This window comes from Leucoraja erinacea, chromosome 2 (genome assembly GCF_028641065.1).
Source record: "Leucoraja erinacea ecotype New England chromosome 2, Leri_hhj_1, whole genome shotgun sequence".
In the NCBI taxonomy this organism is placed as follows: domain Eukaryota; kingdom Metazoa; phylum Chordata; class Chondrichthyes; order Rajiformes; family Rajidae; genus Leucoraja; species Leucoraja erinaceus.
Genome location: NC_073378.1, coordinates 29,249,750 through 29,266,365, shown reverse-complemented (window position 1 = coordinate 29,266,365; position 16,616 = coordinate 29,249,750). Strand labels below are relative to the sequence as shown.

The window sequence follows — 16,616 nt, the reverse complement described above, 5'->3', positions numbered from 1 at the left end:
GGATACAGGTTTTGACTGTCTCTCTTACCAATTTCAAGGGTCCCGACGCGAAACTGTGTATGTTCCTCAGAGATGCTGCCTGACCCGCTGAGTTACTCCAGCACTCTGTGAAACATCACCTATCCATGTTCTCCACAGATGCTGCCTGACCCGCTGAGTTATTCCAGCACTCTGTGAAACGTCACCTATCCATGTTCTCCACAGATGCTGCCTGACCCGCTGAGTTATTCCAGCACTCTGTGAAACGTCACCTATCCATGTTCCTCAGAGATGCTGCCTGACCCGCTGAGTTACTCCAGCACTCAGCCAGTTTCCCCTCAGCCAGAGCCCTGCTTCAATGGGATTAGGAGGGAGAGATAGATCAGCCATGATTGAATGGTGGAGTAGACTTCAAAGGCCGAATGGCTTAATTTTACTAGCATTTATGAATATATAACACTACCACATCAACATTTCCTACACTATTGTCTACGTTATTAAAATTTGACCAAAAAACAGGGACGCCTCTGGAAGGAAAAGTAGGGATTTAATGTTTATTTGGGCAAAATAGAGACCACACATGCAGCTAAACACTCATGACCAGAAAAGGACACAGAGTGCTGGAGTTAAGGGCCTGTCCCACTTGGTGATTTTTCAGGCAACTGCCGGTGACCGTCATAGACGTAGCAGGTCACCGAAAAACGGGCAACAATGTACGACAGCACCTACGTCAGGAGAAATCAAGCTGTGCTCATTGGCGTCAAACCCACTGTCACATGTTGAAACATTTTCAACATGTTGAAAATTTAGCGGCAACCAGAAAAACGCCGCTACTATTTGCGCGACTGAGGAGACTACGCCCGGCGACCACTGGCGAACATGTGGCGACAAACTAGTCGCCTGTAGTTGCCTAAAATAAATCACCTATGTGGGTCAGGCCCATAAGGGAATCGAGGCCCAGAGGACAGAGGTTTAAGGTGAAGGGGAAAAGATTTAACAGGAATCTGAGGGGTAACTTTTTTTCCCCCCACACTTCTGGCACCCTCTCTCCCCCCCCCCCCCCCCCCCCCCCCCCCCCCCCCCCCCCTCTCTCTCTCCATCCCTCCCCCAGAATTGATGGGAGTGGAATTAGGCCATTCGGCCCATCAAGTCTACTCCGCCATTCAATCGTGGCTGATCTATCTCTCCCTACTAACCCCATTCTCCTGCCAGAGGAAGTAGTTGAGGCAGGGACTATCCCAACGTTTATGAGACAATTAGACATATACATGGATAGGACAGGTTTGGAGGAATATGGGCCAAACGCAGGCAGGTGCGACGTGCAGATGGGATAGTCAGCCTTTAGTGCAAGGTAAATCCAGTAAAGCCCAGTCGAAGATAGTCCGAGGGTCTCCAATGAAATAGATAGTAGTTCAGGACTGCTCTCTAGTAGGATGCTTTCTGGTAGGATGCTTCATTTGCCTGATAACAGCTCCATGGTAGGTATGTAGGTAACAACCTACAAAAATCTGGAGTAACTCAGCTGGACAGGCAGCATCTCTGGAGAGAAGGAATGGGCAACGTTTCGGGTCGAAACCCTTCTTCAGTATGAAGAAACGTCAAGACCCTACTACAGTATGAAGAAGGGTCTTGACCGGAAATGTCACCTATTCCTTTACTCCAGAGATGCTGTCGGACCCGCTGAGTTACTCCAGCGTTTCGTACCCAGCTGTGGTAAATGTGATGGTTTAACTTTAGCCGCTGGCTTACTTGTTGGGTTAATTCACCCGTTTGTGTTGCACAGCCCTCGAACGCTCAGCTTGTGGTTGGATACGTGCAGTAACTTGTCCTTGACACAGAGGAGGTCTGATAACTTAGACAATCCCCGCAAACAACACCAGCTCTGGTCTACACGCCTGGATTAAGGCATTCACTCAGATGACAGCCAGGCACTACGAGACAGGGCCGCTGGTGACCCGTGACTATGTTTTGTTTAGTTTAGAGATACAGCGCGGAAACAGGCTCATCGGCTCAGCGAGTCCACACTTCTGGTACACTTGCCTGAGGTGAGAGGGTGAAAAAGGGAGTGAGACTGATCCTTGATTATGCTGCTGGCCTTGCCGGGGTAGCGCGAGGTGTAGATGGAAGGGAGGTTAGACAATAGACAATAGACAATAGGTGCAGGAGTAGGCCATTCGGCCCTTCGAGCCAGCACCGCCATTCAATGTGATCATGGCTGATCATCCCCAATCAGGACCCCGTTCCTGCCTTCTCTCCATATTCCCTGACTCCGCTATCTTCAAGAGCCGTATCTAGCTCTCTCTTGAAAGTATCCAGAGAACCAGTCTCCACCGCCCTCTGAGGCAGAGAATTCCACAGATTCACAACTCTGTGAGAAAAAGTGTTTCCTCATCTCCGTTCTAAATGGCTTACCCCTTATTCTTAAACTGTGGCCCTTAGTTCTGGACTCTCCCAACATTAGGAATACGTTTCCTGCCTCCAGCGTGTCCAATCCCATAATAATCTTATATGTTTCAATAAGATCCCATCTCATCCTTCTAAATTCCAGTGTATACAAGCCCAGCCGCTCCATTCTATCAACTTATGTCAGTCCCGCCATCCCGGGAATTAACCTCGTGGACCTACGCTGCACTCCCTCAATAGAGGGTTGAAGAGGGGGTGAGACTGGTCCTTGATGATGCTGCTGGCCTTGCTGAGGCAGCGTGAGGTGTAGATGGAGTGGATGGAAGGGAGGTTGGTTTGTGTGATGGTTTGGGCTGCGTCCACAACATGGGAGTCCCTTCAACGAACTGTACACGCACGGAACTGCCCATCCGCCTCCACCATTATTGTATTTCACAAGAAGCACAAAGTCTCTTGCCCAGAGTAGGTGAAGCGAGGTACAGAGTTTAGTGTAGTTTAGTTATAGAGATACATCGCGGAAACAGGCCCTTTGGCCCAGCGAGTCCGGGCCGACCAGCGATCCCTCCACATTAACGCCATCCTATACCCACTGGGGACAATTTTTACATTTACCAAACCAATTAACGTACAAACCTGTACGTCTTTGGAGTGTGGGAGGAAACCAAAGATCTCGGGGGGAAAACCTACGCAGGTCACGGGGAGAACGTACAAACTCCATACAGACAGCACCCGTAGTCGGGATCGAACCCGGGTCTCCAGCGCTGCATTCGCTGTAAGGCAGTAACTCTACCGCTGCGCCACCGTGACCTCTATAAGATCACCCCCCTCACCCTCCTATTTAAAAGGTTTTTAGATAGGAAGCAAAGATATACAGAGATCGGAGGAGTATGGATTACGTGCAGGCAGAGAAGATTTGTTTCTCTTGGCATCATGTCCGGTTCGGACATCGTGATGTACAGGGAACTGGTCCTGTGTTGGAACGTTCTGCATTCTATGACAGAAAGGGGAAAGCATTCTGTTCCTTTGCCAAGTAAAAACAAAAGTTAAAAGTTAAACGGTACGAGTTCATTCCAAGAGCTCTCCCGAGTTTGCCCTGATTCGATCTCGGAGATTTACAGTAATGGCCGCTCGACGGTACTCGGGGCTCTCGTGGACATTTTTCATCATGTTGAAAAATCTTCACGAGTCTTCCCGTGCTTACCTGCCGTTAGCGAGTCTTCCCGAGTACCTGCCGTTAGCGCTAAGAGAGGTCCCCGAGCTCCGACGTACCCGCTACGTTCATTTCCCGTGCTTACCACAAGTTTGATTTTTTTTCAAACTCGGGAGAGGTCTTGGAATTAACTCGTACCGTGGGACAGGGCTATTAATACGAGGCGAGATCGGTGGCCCAGATAACGAGCCAGAGCCCAAGTGAGGAGATAGACGCCTGTCAAGACACTGTGCACGGTGGCGCAGGGGTAGAGTTTCTGCCTCACAGAGCCTGAGACCCCGGTTCAATCCCATCACCGGGTGCTGTCTGTATATAGAGTTTGTACGTTCACCCCATGCGACCTGCGCGGGTTTACTCCGAGATCTTCCCTTTCCACCCACACTCCAAAGACGTACAGGTTTGTAGGTTAATCGGTATGAATTGTAAATCGTCCCGAGTGTGTGTCGGCTGGTGTAAAGGGGTGATCGCTGGTCGGATCGGACTCGGTGGGCTGAAGGGCCTGTTTCCGCGCTGTATCTCTAAACTAGACTTAACTGCAAGACAGGCGCATGGAACGTTTTTGCTTTTGGCCACGTGTTGGGCTGTCAGACAGTGCTGAAGATGAGAGGGTGAATTCACAGGAGTTTTACAACAAGCCACATACACACTGCCATGAACTCAGCTGAACGGATCAGCCTTATCTGTGTAGGAAGGAAGTGCAGATGCTGGTTTAAACTGAAGGTAGACACAAAATGCTGGAGTAACTCACCGAGACAGGCAGCATCCCTGGAGAGAAGGGAGGGGTGACGTCTCGTGTCTCGACTCAAAACGTCACCCATTCCTTCTCTCCAGAGATGCTGCCTGACCTGCTGAGTTACTCCAGCTTTTTGTGTCTACCTCCGATCGACCTTATCTCTGCTTCCAGCTTAAGGAAGCGTCAGGGGTTACGGGGAGAAGACAGGGGGATGGGGATAGGAGGGAGAGATAGATCAGCCATGATTGAATGGCAGAGTAGACTTGATGGGCCGAATGGCCTAATTCTGCTCCCATCACTTATTTAACCTTATGAGACGCTCCTCATAAAGCCCTGCTAAATTAGAGTTATACAGCATGGAAACAGGCCCTTCAGCCCAACTATTCCACAGACAGGATAGCACGCAACAAAAGCTTTTCACTGTACCTCAGTACGCGTGACAATTCAAATAACTGAATAAATTTAATTTTGTAAATAAAAACTGTTTATAGTCATACAGCGAGGAAACAGGCCCTTCGGCCCAACTTGCCCACACTGACCAACATGTCCTATCTACACTAGTCCCACCTACCCATATCCCTCTAAACCTGTCCTATCCATGCACCTGTCCAATTGTTTTTTTAAACACTGCGATAGTGCCTGCCTCAACTACCTCCTCCGGCAGCTAGTTCCATACGCACACTACCCTTTGTGTAAAACTTTACTGGACTTTAGACTTTACGAGCCTTTAACTTGCACTAAACGTTATTCACCTTATCGTGTATCTGTACACTGCGGACGGCTCGATTGTAATCATGTATTGTCTTTCCGCTGACTGGTTAGCACGCAACAAAAGCTTTTCATTGTAACTCTTTACACAATAAACTAAACTAGTTAAAAATGTTGCTCCTCGGGTTCCTATTTAATCACTCCCCCCCCCCCCCCCCCCCCACCTCACCTATAGAGTGGATGTGGAGAGGATGTTTCCACTGGTGGGAGAGTCTAGGACCAGAGGTCACAGCCTCAGAATGAAAGGGCGCTCTTTTAGAAAGGAGGTGAAGAGGAACTTCTTTCGTAAGAGGATTGTCAATCTGTGGAACATTGCCACAGAGGGCTGTGGAGGCCAAGTCAGTGGATATTTGTAAGGCAGAGATAGACAAGTTCTTGATTAGAACGGGTGTCAAGGGAGAAGGCAGGAAAATGGGATTAGGAGGCAGAGATCAGCCATGATTGAATGGCGGAGTGGACCTGATGGGCCAATTGGCCTAATTCTACTCCAATAACTTGTGAACTTGTGACTCTGTGCATTTATCCGAGTCCTGGCAACATCCTCGTACACCTTCCCTGCACCCGTGAGAGGTGTTTTTACGTTAATTCCCGCCACAACCTCTCCTCTGAAGGGGCCAACTGGAACCAACTTGTGCTCAGACACAGCTTCTGAAGCGACATAGAGCTTAGTTTTTGCAGTTTTAAGGGCCTGTCCCACTTGGCCGTCAATTGCGCCTCATTTACACTTTATATGTAAATTAGGTCGACGCGTCGAGACGTGTGGGGTGCGCATGGTGAGGCGTGGAATCGTATGCGGTGGCGCGCAGCGCTCCATGATTTAGTACAGGAACAAAATCCTCGTGCGCCACCTAAGTGACATATCGGGTACGCACACTGGCGCATTGGGTACGCACACTGGCGCATTGGGTACGCACACTGGCGCATTGGCGTCTTACGCTGGTGTCCCGATGTCTCACGTGTATCGCATCCTTGCGTCTTTGCGCCAACGTCCTGCTGCGCGTCGCAGGGTATTCTAATGACATCACACGCACCAGATGGCTGTGCTGACGCGTTTTTGGGTCGATCTATTTTACATATGACACATAAATGAGAAGCAAATGACGGCCAAGTGGGACAGGCCCTTTAGTTTTAGAGATACTATCCTTCGGCCCAACGAGTCCATGCCAACCATCGATCACCCATTCATACGAGGCCAGAGGCCCGGGTTCGATCCGGACTACCGGTGCTGCCTGTACGGAGTTTGTACGTTCTGCCCAGGGTTTTCTCCGGGTGCTCCGGTTTCCTCCCACACTCCAAAGACGTTCATAAGATCATGTGATAGGAGCAGAATTAGGCCATTCGGCCCATCAAGTCTACTCCGCCGTTCAATCATGGCTGATCTATCTCACCCTCCTAACCCCATTCTCCTGCCTTCTCCCCGTAACCCCTGACAAACTTACAGGTTTGCAGGGTAATTGGCTTTAGTAAAATTGTAAAAGTTGCCCCTTGTGCGTGTAGGATAGTGTAGTGCGCGGGGGTCGCTGGTCGGCGCCGACCCAGTAGGCCGAAGGGCCCGTTTCCGCGCTGTATCTCTAAACTAAACTAAATTAAGTAACGAGAGGAAGTAACAAACTGACAACATTGCACAATTCTGTGCATGTGGTCTGATATTCAAAGCTATGGCCTGCCCCTAACCCGGCAATCTCTCAAGGCAGAGACAGATGCATAGTTACAGAAACAATAAAAAAAACTGCAGATGCTGGTTTACAAACAGAAAAGAACACAGAGTGCTGGAGTAACTCAGCGGGTCAGGCAGCATCTGTGGAGAACACGGATAGGTGACGTTTCACAGAGTGCTGGAGTAACTCAGCAGGTCAGGCAGCAGTTTTCGGAGAACAATTAGGCCATTCGGCCCACCAAGTCTACTCCACCATTCAATCATGGCTGATCTATCTATCCCTCCTAACCCCATTCTCCTGCCTTCTCCCCGTAACCTCTGACACCAGTACTAATCAAGAATCTGTCAATCTCCATCAATAAAATATCCACTGACTTGGCCTCCACAGCCGTCTGTGGCAATGAATTAAACAGATTCACCACCTTCTGACTAAAGAAATTCCTCCTTGTCTCCTTTCCAAAGGCACGTCCTTTGACCAGAGGCTGTGACCTCTGGTCCTCGACTCTCCCACTAGTGGAAACATCCTCGCCACATCCACTCTATCCAGGCCTTTCACTATTCTGCATTTCTGGAGAACATGCATCTCAATGTGTAGAAATGTGGACACCATGAACAAATGTTGAAGTAACTCACGGTCAGGCAGCATAGAAACATAGAAATATAGGTGCAGGAGTAGGCCATCCGACCCTTCGAGCCAGCACCGCCATTCATTGTGATCATGGCTGATCATCCACAATCAGTACACCGTTCCTGCCCTTTCCCCATATCCCTTGATTCCTTTAGCCCTAAGAGCTACATCTAACTCTCTCTTGAAAACACCCAGTGAATTGGCCTCCACTGCCTTCTGTGACAGAGAATTCCACAGAATCACAACTCTCTGGGTGAAAAAGTTTTTCCTCATCTACTCTCTGGGTGAAAAAGTTTTTCCTCATCTACTCTCTGGGTGAAAAAGTTTTTCCTCATCTCTGGAGAAATGCACTGAGACCCACTATGTCACTCCAGTTTGTAACTGGTGGAGTATCTTGTAGTACTTAAAATACTCCAGCACTTTATGTCTATAAGCAGTGATTTTTGTGGTATTCAAAGTATTCCGGCACTGTGCAGCACCCAAAGTACTCCATCATTTTGTAGTACTTAAAGTACTTCAGCTCTTTGTGACTAAACGTGGAGGAGCATTTTGTAATACTCAATGCAGTCCAGAACGTTTTAGTACTCATAGTAGTCCAGCACTTTATAATACTCAATATAGTCCAGCAGTGTGTAGTACTCCTTCAAGGTGTCTGAAGAAGGGTTTCGGCCCGAAACGTTGCCTATTTCCTTCGCTCCATAGATGCTGCTGCACCCGCTGAGTTTCTCCAGCCTTTTTGTGTAACCAGTGTGTAGTACTCAATGTACTCACTTTGTCATACTCAAAGTACTCCAGCACTTTGTGACTAAACGTGGGGGAGTATTTTGTAATACTCACTGCAGTCCAGTACTTTCTAGTACTTTAAAGTAGTCCAGCATTGTTGTAGTATTCGAAGTACTTCAACACGTTGTGTCTTATTTGAAAGTGGGGAAGAGTTCTGTCTGAACGCAAAAATTCACACACAGCCAGCCGATGCAACTTTCAATCACCAACACTACTCCCTTTACAGAGAGCGCTGTGCAACTTCGCGCACACACACACAGCAAAATGAAAGTAAGCATATAACAGACTGTCTTACCTTACGCTTCATTTTGGGACCGTTTTCTAAACCTCCCAGGCGTCCACACTAACGTTAAAGTTGCAGGACCCTCATGGGGGTTAGAGACAATCAGAAGGATCCCAGTTAGTCCAAGATTCACAGCGAGAGGGTGGGAGAGAGAAAGAGTGGAGAGATCTTTACAAGGCAGAGTTCCCTGCACTATGTGGTTAGTTCGCTCAGTCGCTTGCCTCTCCCTCTCTCTCCACTCCCCTTACACCGCGGGTGAGCCGGGCTCATTTGCACGTCCCCTCTTCATTGGCTCAGAAGCTCAAAGTCCACACACACACACACACTAAAGGTGGTGCCTCAAACTCACCCCCACCACTCACCACCAAAAATAAAATTATATTTAACAAGAGGCTTTGTGGAAGAAACATTTTTTTTTTCTGGAGAGAGAGAAAGAGAGAGAGAGAGAGGGAGGAGAATGCTTCTCAGATGAGGCAGAAATACCCCTCATCAACAATATAAAATGCCAGCGATGTCAAAAGGAAGTCTTGGTCGGGTGGCCTAGCAACCGTGAAAAAGCCTCTCCTAAAATGGATTCCGTTCACCTCATGCTTCCCCCCCCCCCCCACAAAGACACAAAACCCTTTCTGTTTACTGTCTTTTCTATTGACCATTCTCACTGACATCTTTCTTTCTTTCGTTCAGCTTTTCTTTTGTTCCTTGTGAATTCAAAGGATCTTTTGACGTGCCGACTGCAACCACGGGGAGGTTAAGCTGTGGTGGACTGCATCAAGACATTGTGGCCGTCAATCCAAGCTGTACACACACTCACACACGCACACACAAACATATATATATATATATTTATATCTATCCCTCCCCCACCCAAGGCAGCACCAGCTTCTCGTTTTCACCCAACAAACAGCTAACAATGGCCTGTTTCCTTTCTCATCGTTACTTTTTTGCATATCTTTCATTCATTGTTCTTTATCTCTCTACATCACCGTCTATATCTCTCCTTTCTATCTCCCCCGACTCGCAGTCTGAAGAAGGGTCTCGACCCGAAACGTCACCCATTCCTTCCCTCCAGGGATGCTGCCTGTCCCGCTGATACATGCACACACACACCATACAATACAATACAATTTATTTGTTGTCATTTGAACCCAGAGGTTCAAACGAAATTTTGTTTCTGCAGTCATACAAACAAGAAGAAGAACCAAGACACAACACAATTTACACGAACTTGCATCACAGTGAATCTCCTCCTCACTGTGATGGAAGGCAAAGTCTTATCTCTCCCCTGCACTCCCCATTCTCCTCCCGATGTCAGTCAAAGCCCCCGGCAGGCGATGGTAAATAAGTCCCGCGGCCATTTAAAGCCGCGCCGGGTGATGCAAGGCCGCGCTCCGGGTCTTGGTGTTGGAGCCCCCGGCGTGCGTTAACAAGTCCCGCGGCCATTTAAAGCCGCGCCGGGCGATGTAAGGCTCCGCTCCAGGTCATCCTCAACCCCACAACTCGGGCGGGAGAAGTCGCCGTTGAGGAAGCCCCGAAAAGCGGTCTCCCAGCCGGGACCCGCGGGCTCCCGGTGTTACCGTCCACCGGGCCGGCGGCTGGAGCCCCCGAATCTCCTGGGTCGGGTCGCAGCAGCGCGCCACCACCGCTCCTCCCGCTCCGAACACGACCAGCTCCACGATGGTGGGTAAGTCCGCAGCTCCGCGTAAGTCCGCTGCTTCGCGACTGGAGCCCCAGGTCATTCCGGTTGGAGGCCGCTCCACGGTGCTCGGCCCCAACGACAACGCAGACCCGACAGAGAAAAGGTCGGGTTCTCCTTGCAGGGGAAAGATTTTAAAAAGTTTCCCCACCCCCCGCCTCCCACACACATACCCAGTAAAAAATAAATAAAAACTACATACAAACGAGACAAAAATAAAAACATAAAAAAACGACAGATGGTCTGCAGAGGCCGCTCACCTGATATATGTACGGACCACGGGTGCTGTCTGTACGGAGGTTATACTGTACGTTCTCCCCGTTACCTGCGTGGGATTTCTCCGGGAGCTCCGGTTTGTTCCCACACTCCAAAGTCGTAGACGTCTGTAAGATAATTCGGTAATAATTGCCCCCGAGTATTCTTAAATTCTTGGAGCAGAATTAGGCCATTCGGCCCATCAAGTCTACTCCACCATTAAATCATTGAGTCACAGAGAGTCATAGGGTGACACAGTGTAGAAACAGGTCCTTCAGCCCAACTTGCCCACATCGGCCAACTAAACTACACTAGTCCCACCTGCCTGCGTTTGGTTCATATAAGTAAGTAAGTAAGTAAGTAAGTAAGTAAGTAAGTAAGTAAGTAAGTAAGTTTATTGCCCAAGTATTCACATACAAGGAATTTGCCTTGGTGCTCCGCACACAAGTAACAACATGACACAGTGACAGTTACGAATGACTCAGAAAACACTAAACATTAATAATAATAAAACATTAATGATAAAACACCATTGATCAAGCATGTGAACCAACAAAATACCCGATCAAAGGGAGGCTACAGATTTTTGGCTGTTGAGTAGAGCAACTACTCGTGGATAAAAACTGTTTTTATGTCTGGCTGTGGCAGCTTTGACAGTCCGGAGTCGCCTTCCAGAGGGAAGTGATTCAAAGTGTTTGTGGTCAGGGTGAGAGGGGTCAGAGATGATCTTGCCCGCTCGCTTCCTGGCCCTTGCAGTGTACAGTTCATCAATGGAGGGAAGGTTGCAGCCAATAACCTTCTCTGCTGATCAGATGATTCACTGCAGCCTCCAGGGGTCGTGCTTGGTGGCTGAGCCAACCCAGACCATGATGGAGAAGGTGAGAACAGACTCTACGATGGCCGTGTAGAATTGGACCATCACTGCCTGTGGCAGATTCTGCTTCATCAGCTGCCGTAGGAAGTACATCCTCTGTTGTGCCTTTTTGACTGTGGCTCCAAATATCCCTCCAAACCTGTTCGATCCATGTACCTGTCTAATTGTTCAGTCTGAAGAAGGGTCACGACCCGAAACGTCACCCATTCCTTCTCTCCAGAGATGCTGCCTGTCCCGCTGAGTTCCTCCAGCATTTTGTGTCTACCTTCGATTTAAACCAGCATCTGCAGTTCTTTCTTACACGCACACACACACATACATATACACATACGTTCACACACACAAATATACACACACACACAAATAGATACATACACACACAAGTCCCACCTGCCTGCGTTTGGTCCGTATCCCTCCAAACCTGTCCGATCCAGGTACCTGTCTAACTGTTTCTTAAACATTGGGATAGCCCCAGCCTCAACTATCTCCTCTGGCAACTCGTTCCATACACCCACCACTCTCTGTGTGAAAATGTTACCCCTCAGATTCCTATTAAATCTTTTCCTCTTCACCTTAAACCCATGTCTGCTGGTTAACGACTCTCCTACTCTGGGCAAGAGACTCTGTGCGGTCTACCCAATCTATTCCTCTCATGATTTTGTACACCTCTATAAGATCGCCCCTCATCTTCCTGCGCCCCACGGAATAGAGTCCCAGCCTGCTCAACCTCTCCCTGTAGCTCAGACCCTCTAGTCGTGGCAACATCCTCGTAAATCTTCTCCGCACCCTTTCCAGATTGGCACCATCATTCCTACAACGTGGTGGCCATAACTGGAAACAATACTCTAAATGCGGTCCCACCAACGTCTTGTACAACTCTGCAGGTGGACACAGAAAGCTGGAGAAACTCAGCAGGACAGGCAGCAGGCATCTCTGGAGAGACGGAATGGGTGACGTTTCGGGTTGAGACCCTTCCTCAAATAGCATGCCTTTCACTGTAACCTCGGAGAACACGTGACAGTCATAAACACTGAACCTAAACCTTGTCTCGACCTGAAATGTCACCCATTCCTTCTCTCCAGAGATGCTGCCTGATTGCCCCGCTGAGTTACTCCAGCATTTTGTATCCATCTTCAGTTTAAACCAGCATCTGCAGTTCCTTCCTAAACCTAGACCATTCTCTTCAGGCAATGAAAGGGTTAATTCCATGGGCTGAAGGTAGGTATTTGCTTAGTATTGCCAGTGAGCAATGCTTTCTTATGCGTCCATGCGGAAAAAACACAGTAGCAATTCCTCACAAGCATTGGTGACCTTGTAATTCTCGAGACTGCGCTGCACAGATGTCCGTGTTAACAACAAGTCCTGCTCATTTACTACCAGCTTATAAATTCCTATTGTGCTAAATAAGTGAGTTCGGTATTCCGAAAAACGCAAAGCATCATGGGATTTGTCAAAGGTCACGAGCGATTAAAAACTCTCGGCAGCTGTGCCGCGCGGCATGGACACAGACCTGCGCCTCATCCGCAGCCAGGACTGACCCCGGGTCTCCGGCGCTGCAAAATGGCTGCCGAACCGCCACGGGGTCATCCCCCCTCCCCGAGTGCACCTCCCCCACCATCCGTCCAGGGACGGCCAGAGACGTCGGGAGTCAGACGAGACCGGTGCCCCCAGGCAGCGCAGAGAGGCAGCGCTACCTCCAGCTCAGCTTGGCCTGTTAACCTACCAGCCCTGCCTGGACTGCCAGGACACCACCCCGGAGCCATGGAGTTAGCCCTACTTCTCCGCACTGGCTGTAAGCCTGGGCCGTCGTTCCCGCTCCTCCATAAAAAGGTGTGAGAGAGTCCCTCATTGCCACAGACGGCTGTGGAGGCCAAGTCAGTAGGGGAGAAGGCAGGAGAATGGGGTTAGGAGGGAGAGATAGATCAGCCATGATTGAGTGGCGGAGTTGACTTGATGGGCCGAATGGCCTTATTCTATTCCTATCGCGCACTGCATCTTAAAATCAGAGCACACTCCTCGAACAGCAACTTGTTATGTAGGAAGGAACTGCAGATGCAGGTTCACACTAAAGATAGACTCACAAACTAATGGACATGAACATACATAAATAATATTGGGGGGCAGGGTGGCGCAGTGGTAGAGTTGCTGCCTCACAGCACCAGAGACCCCGATTCGATCCCGACTACGGGCGCTGTCTGTATGGAGTTTGTACGTTCTCCCCGTGGCCTGCGGGGGTTTTCTCCGAGATCTTCAGTTTCCTTCCATGCTCCAAAGACGTGCAGGTTTGTAGATTAATTGGCCTGGTGCAAATGTAAAATTATCCCTAGTGTGTGTAGGATAATGTGTGGGGATCGCTGGTCGGCAGGGACTCGGTGGGGTCGAAGGGCCTGATTCCACGCTGTATCTCTAAAAGTAAACTAAACTAAACTAAAATGCTGGAGTAACTCAGGGGGACAGGCAACCTCTCTGGAAAGAAAGAATGGGTGACGTCTCGGGTCGAAACCCGCCATCAAACTCAGAGTCTGAAGAAGGGTCACGACCCGAAACTTCAACTACTATTTAAAAGTTAGTTTAGTTTAGTGGCAGGGCCCATAAACAGACCCTTCGGCCCACCGAGTCCGTGCCGACCAGCGATCACCTCGTACACAAACACTATCCTACACTCCATCCCTCCCGCACACTAATCATCCTACTAGTTGTGCTGTCATCCCGCTTAGTTTCACAGTTCGTATCCCCTCGTTATCACCTCAACCACAGCCAACAATGGACAATTGTGGGCTCCACCTTTCCTTGATCATCGTTGCTGGCTTTGATTAGTGCTATTTCATGCCTTTCAGTCAGTTGTTCCTTTTACCTTTTCACACCTCTGCCTTCCCTTCTTCTGAAGAAGGGTCTCGACCCAAAAGGTCACCCATTCCTTTTCTCCAGAGATGCTGCCTGAGATGATCCAGCATTCAGTGTCTTAAATTCTTTGGTTTAAACCAACATCTGCAGTTCCTTCCTGCAACAATCAGCCCATTCACACTAGTTCCATGAAGAAGAATGTCTCCTCTTTGGGAAACGAGATTGCGGTTTCAATGGAAGAGCATTTTGAGAATAGAGGTCACAGCTCAATGAGTTTTAAGATTCTCCCCAATGGGGTAGAGGTGAATTCGACAGTACCAATAAACAATAGGCAATAGACAACAGGTGCAGGAGTAGGCCATTCGGCCCTTCGAGCCAGCACCGCCATTCAATGTGATTGTGGCAGATAATCCCCAATCAGTACCCCGTTCCTGACTGTTCTCCCCATACCCCCTGACTCCGCTATCTTTAAGAGCCCTATCTAGCTCTCTCTTGAAAGTATCCAGAGAAGTGGCCTCCACCGCCCTCTGAGGAAGAGAATTCCACAGACTCACAACTCTCTGTGGGAGATAAACTACCTTGGCTTATGGAAGGTCTGTTCAGAAGCCTGATAACAGAGAGGAAGAAGCTGTTCCTGAGTCTGGTGGTGCACGCTTTCAAGCTTCTGTACCTTCTGCCGGACGGGAGCGGGGAGAAGAAGGAATGACCGGGGTGGGACAGGGACAAGTATTTGATTGTGTCGGCTGCTTCTCCCAAGCAGCGTGAAGTGTAGATGGAATCGATGGTGGGGAGCGTGGTCTGTGTGACGGTTGTGTGCAGAATTGTGGATAGTCAGCATCGGTGAGAGACAGCATCTGATAAACCGCTGGCTATTTTTAAGGCAGAGGTAGATAGATTCTTGATTAGTACGGGTGTCAGGGGTTATGGGGAGAAGGCAGGAGAATGAGGTTAGGAGGGAGAGATAGATCAGCCATGATTGAATGGTTAGTAGACTTGATGGGCCGAATGGCCTACCTCTGCTCCAGAAACACTTAAGAACTTATGAATAATCTGGGTGGTACAAGCCTTTGATGATGTTGGCTGCGTTTGATTTCAGTTTAGTTTATTGTCACGTGTACCGAGGTACAGTGAAAAGCTTTTGTTGATTGCTAACCAGTCAGCAGAAAGACAATACATGATTACAATCGAGCCATTTACAGTGTACAGTATATACGATAAATGGAATAATACTTAGGAGGATAAAGTCTAGTAAAGTCCGATCAAAGATAGTCCAAGGGTCTCCACTGAGGTAGATAGTAGCTCAGGACTGCTCACTAGTTAGTGATAGGATGATTCAGTTGCCCGATAACAGCTGGGAAGAAACTGCCCCTGAATCTGGAAGGTACACAAAAAAGCTGGAGAAACTCAGTGGGTGCAGCAGCATCTATGGAGCGAAGGAAATAGGCAACGTTTCGGGCCGAAACCCTTCTTAACCTCCTGAACCTGGAGGTGTGCGTCTTCTGTACAAAAGATACAATACGATACAATAGAACTTTATTTTATCCCAGGAGGGAAATTGATCTGCCAACAGTTGTGTATTATATTTGCTCCCACATGCCAAAAGATGTGCAGGTTTGTAGGTTAATTGGCTTGGTATGAATTTAAAATTGTCCGTAGTGTGTGTAGGATGGTGTTAATGTGCGGGGATCGCTGGTCGGAGCGGACTCGGTGGACAGAAGGGCCTGTTTCCGTGCTGAATCTCTAAACTAAATTAAACTAAAGCCAGTACTAGGCAGACAAAAATGCTGGAGAAACTCAGCGGGTGAGGCAGCATCTATGGAGCGAAGGAATAGGTAACGTTTCGGGTGTTTCAGTCTGAAAGAAGGGTCTCGACCCGAAACATCACCCACTCCTTTGCTCCATAGATGCTGCCTCACCCAGCTGAGGTTCTCCAGCATTTTTGTCTACCTTCGATTTTTCCAGCATCTGCAGTTCTTTCTTAACTAAACCAAGTACTATGTTTACATACTCTGCTGCAAGTAGGAATTCCAAATGTTCTGCCCGGGACATCTGGCAATAAAATGCTCTTGACTCTCGAAGAGAGAGAGAGAAGCAAAGAGAAGTGTACCTCTCTGTGATATCCCCACTGGGACCAGGGCTGGCTGTTGTGAGCAGGCTGGGGTTGACTTTAAATCGCATGCGCTGGTCTGGCTGCAGGCAGAGGGATGGCTCACTGCAGATGGTCGCAGGAATCTGCGGCATGCTCCAGCAAATGCGAAAGAATTCACACAACAGCTCGACGGCTGACAGATTCTCAATAAACATAGACGCATAGGAAAGACATAGAAAAAAATAGGTGCAGGGGTAGGTCATTCGGCCCTTCGAGCCAGCACCACCATTCAATAGACAATAGACAATAGGTGGAGGGTAGGCCATTCGACTCTTCGAGCCAGCATCGCCATTCAATAGACAATAGACAATAGGTGCAGGAGTAGGCCATTTGGCCCTTCGAGCTAGCATCGCCATT

The 16,616-nt window shown here is 48.8% G+C and overlaps 1 protein-coding gene across 1 annotated transcript in view; it reads right to left on the bottom strand.

The window, feature by feature from the left end:
• The window catches only part of nedd9 (neural precursor cell expressed, developmentally down-regulated 9), a 75,147-nt gene extending 66,216 nt beyond the window's left edge, over positions 1-8,931 (bottom strand). Inside the window, exon 1 of the mRNA XM_055653978.1 lies at positions 8,457-8,931. Coding sequence (XP_055509953.1) covers positions 8,457-8,468 — 12 coding nt within the window. The 5' untranslated portion in view covers positions 8,469-8,931. The remainder of the gene's footprint in view (positions 1-8,456) is intronic.
• Positions 8,932-16,616: the final 7,685 nt, after the last annotated feature.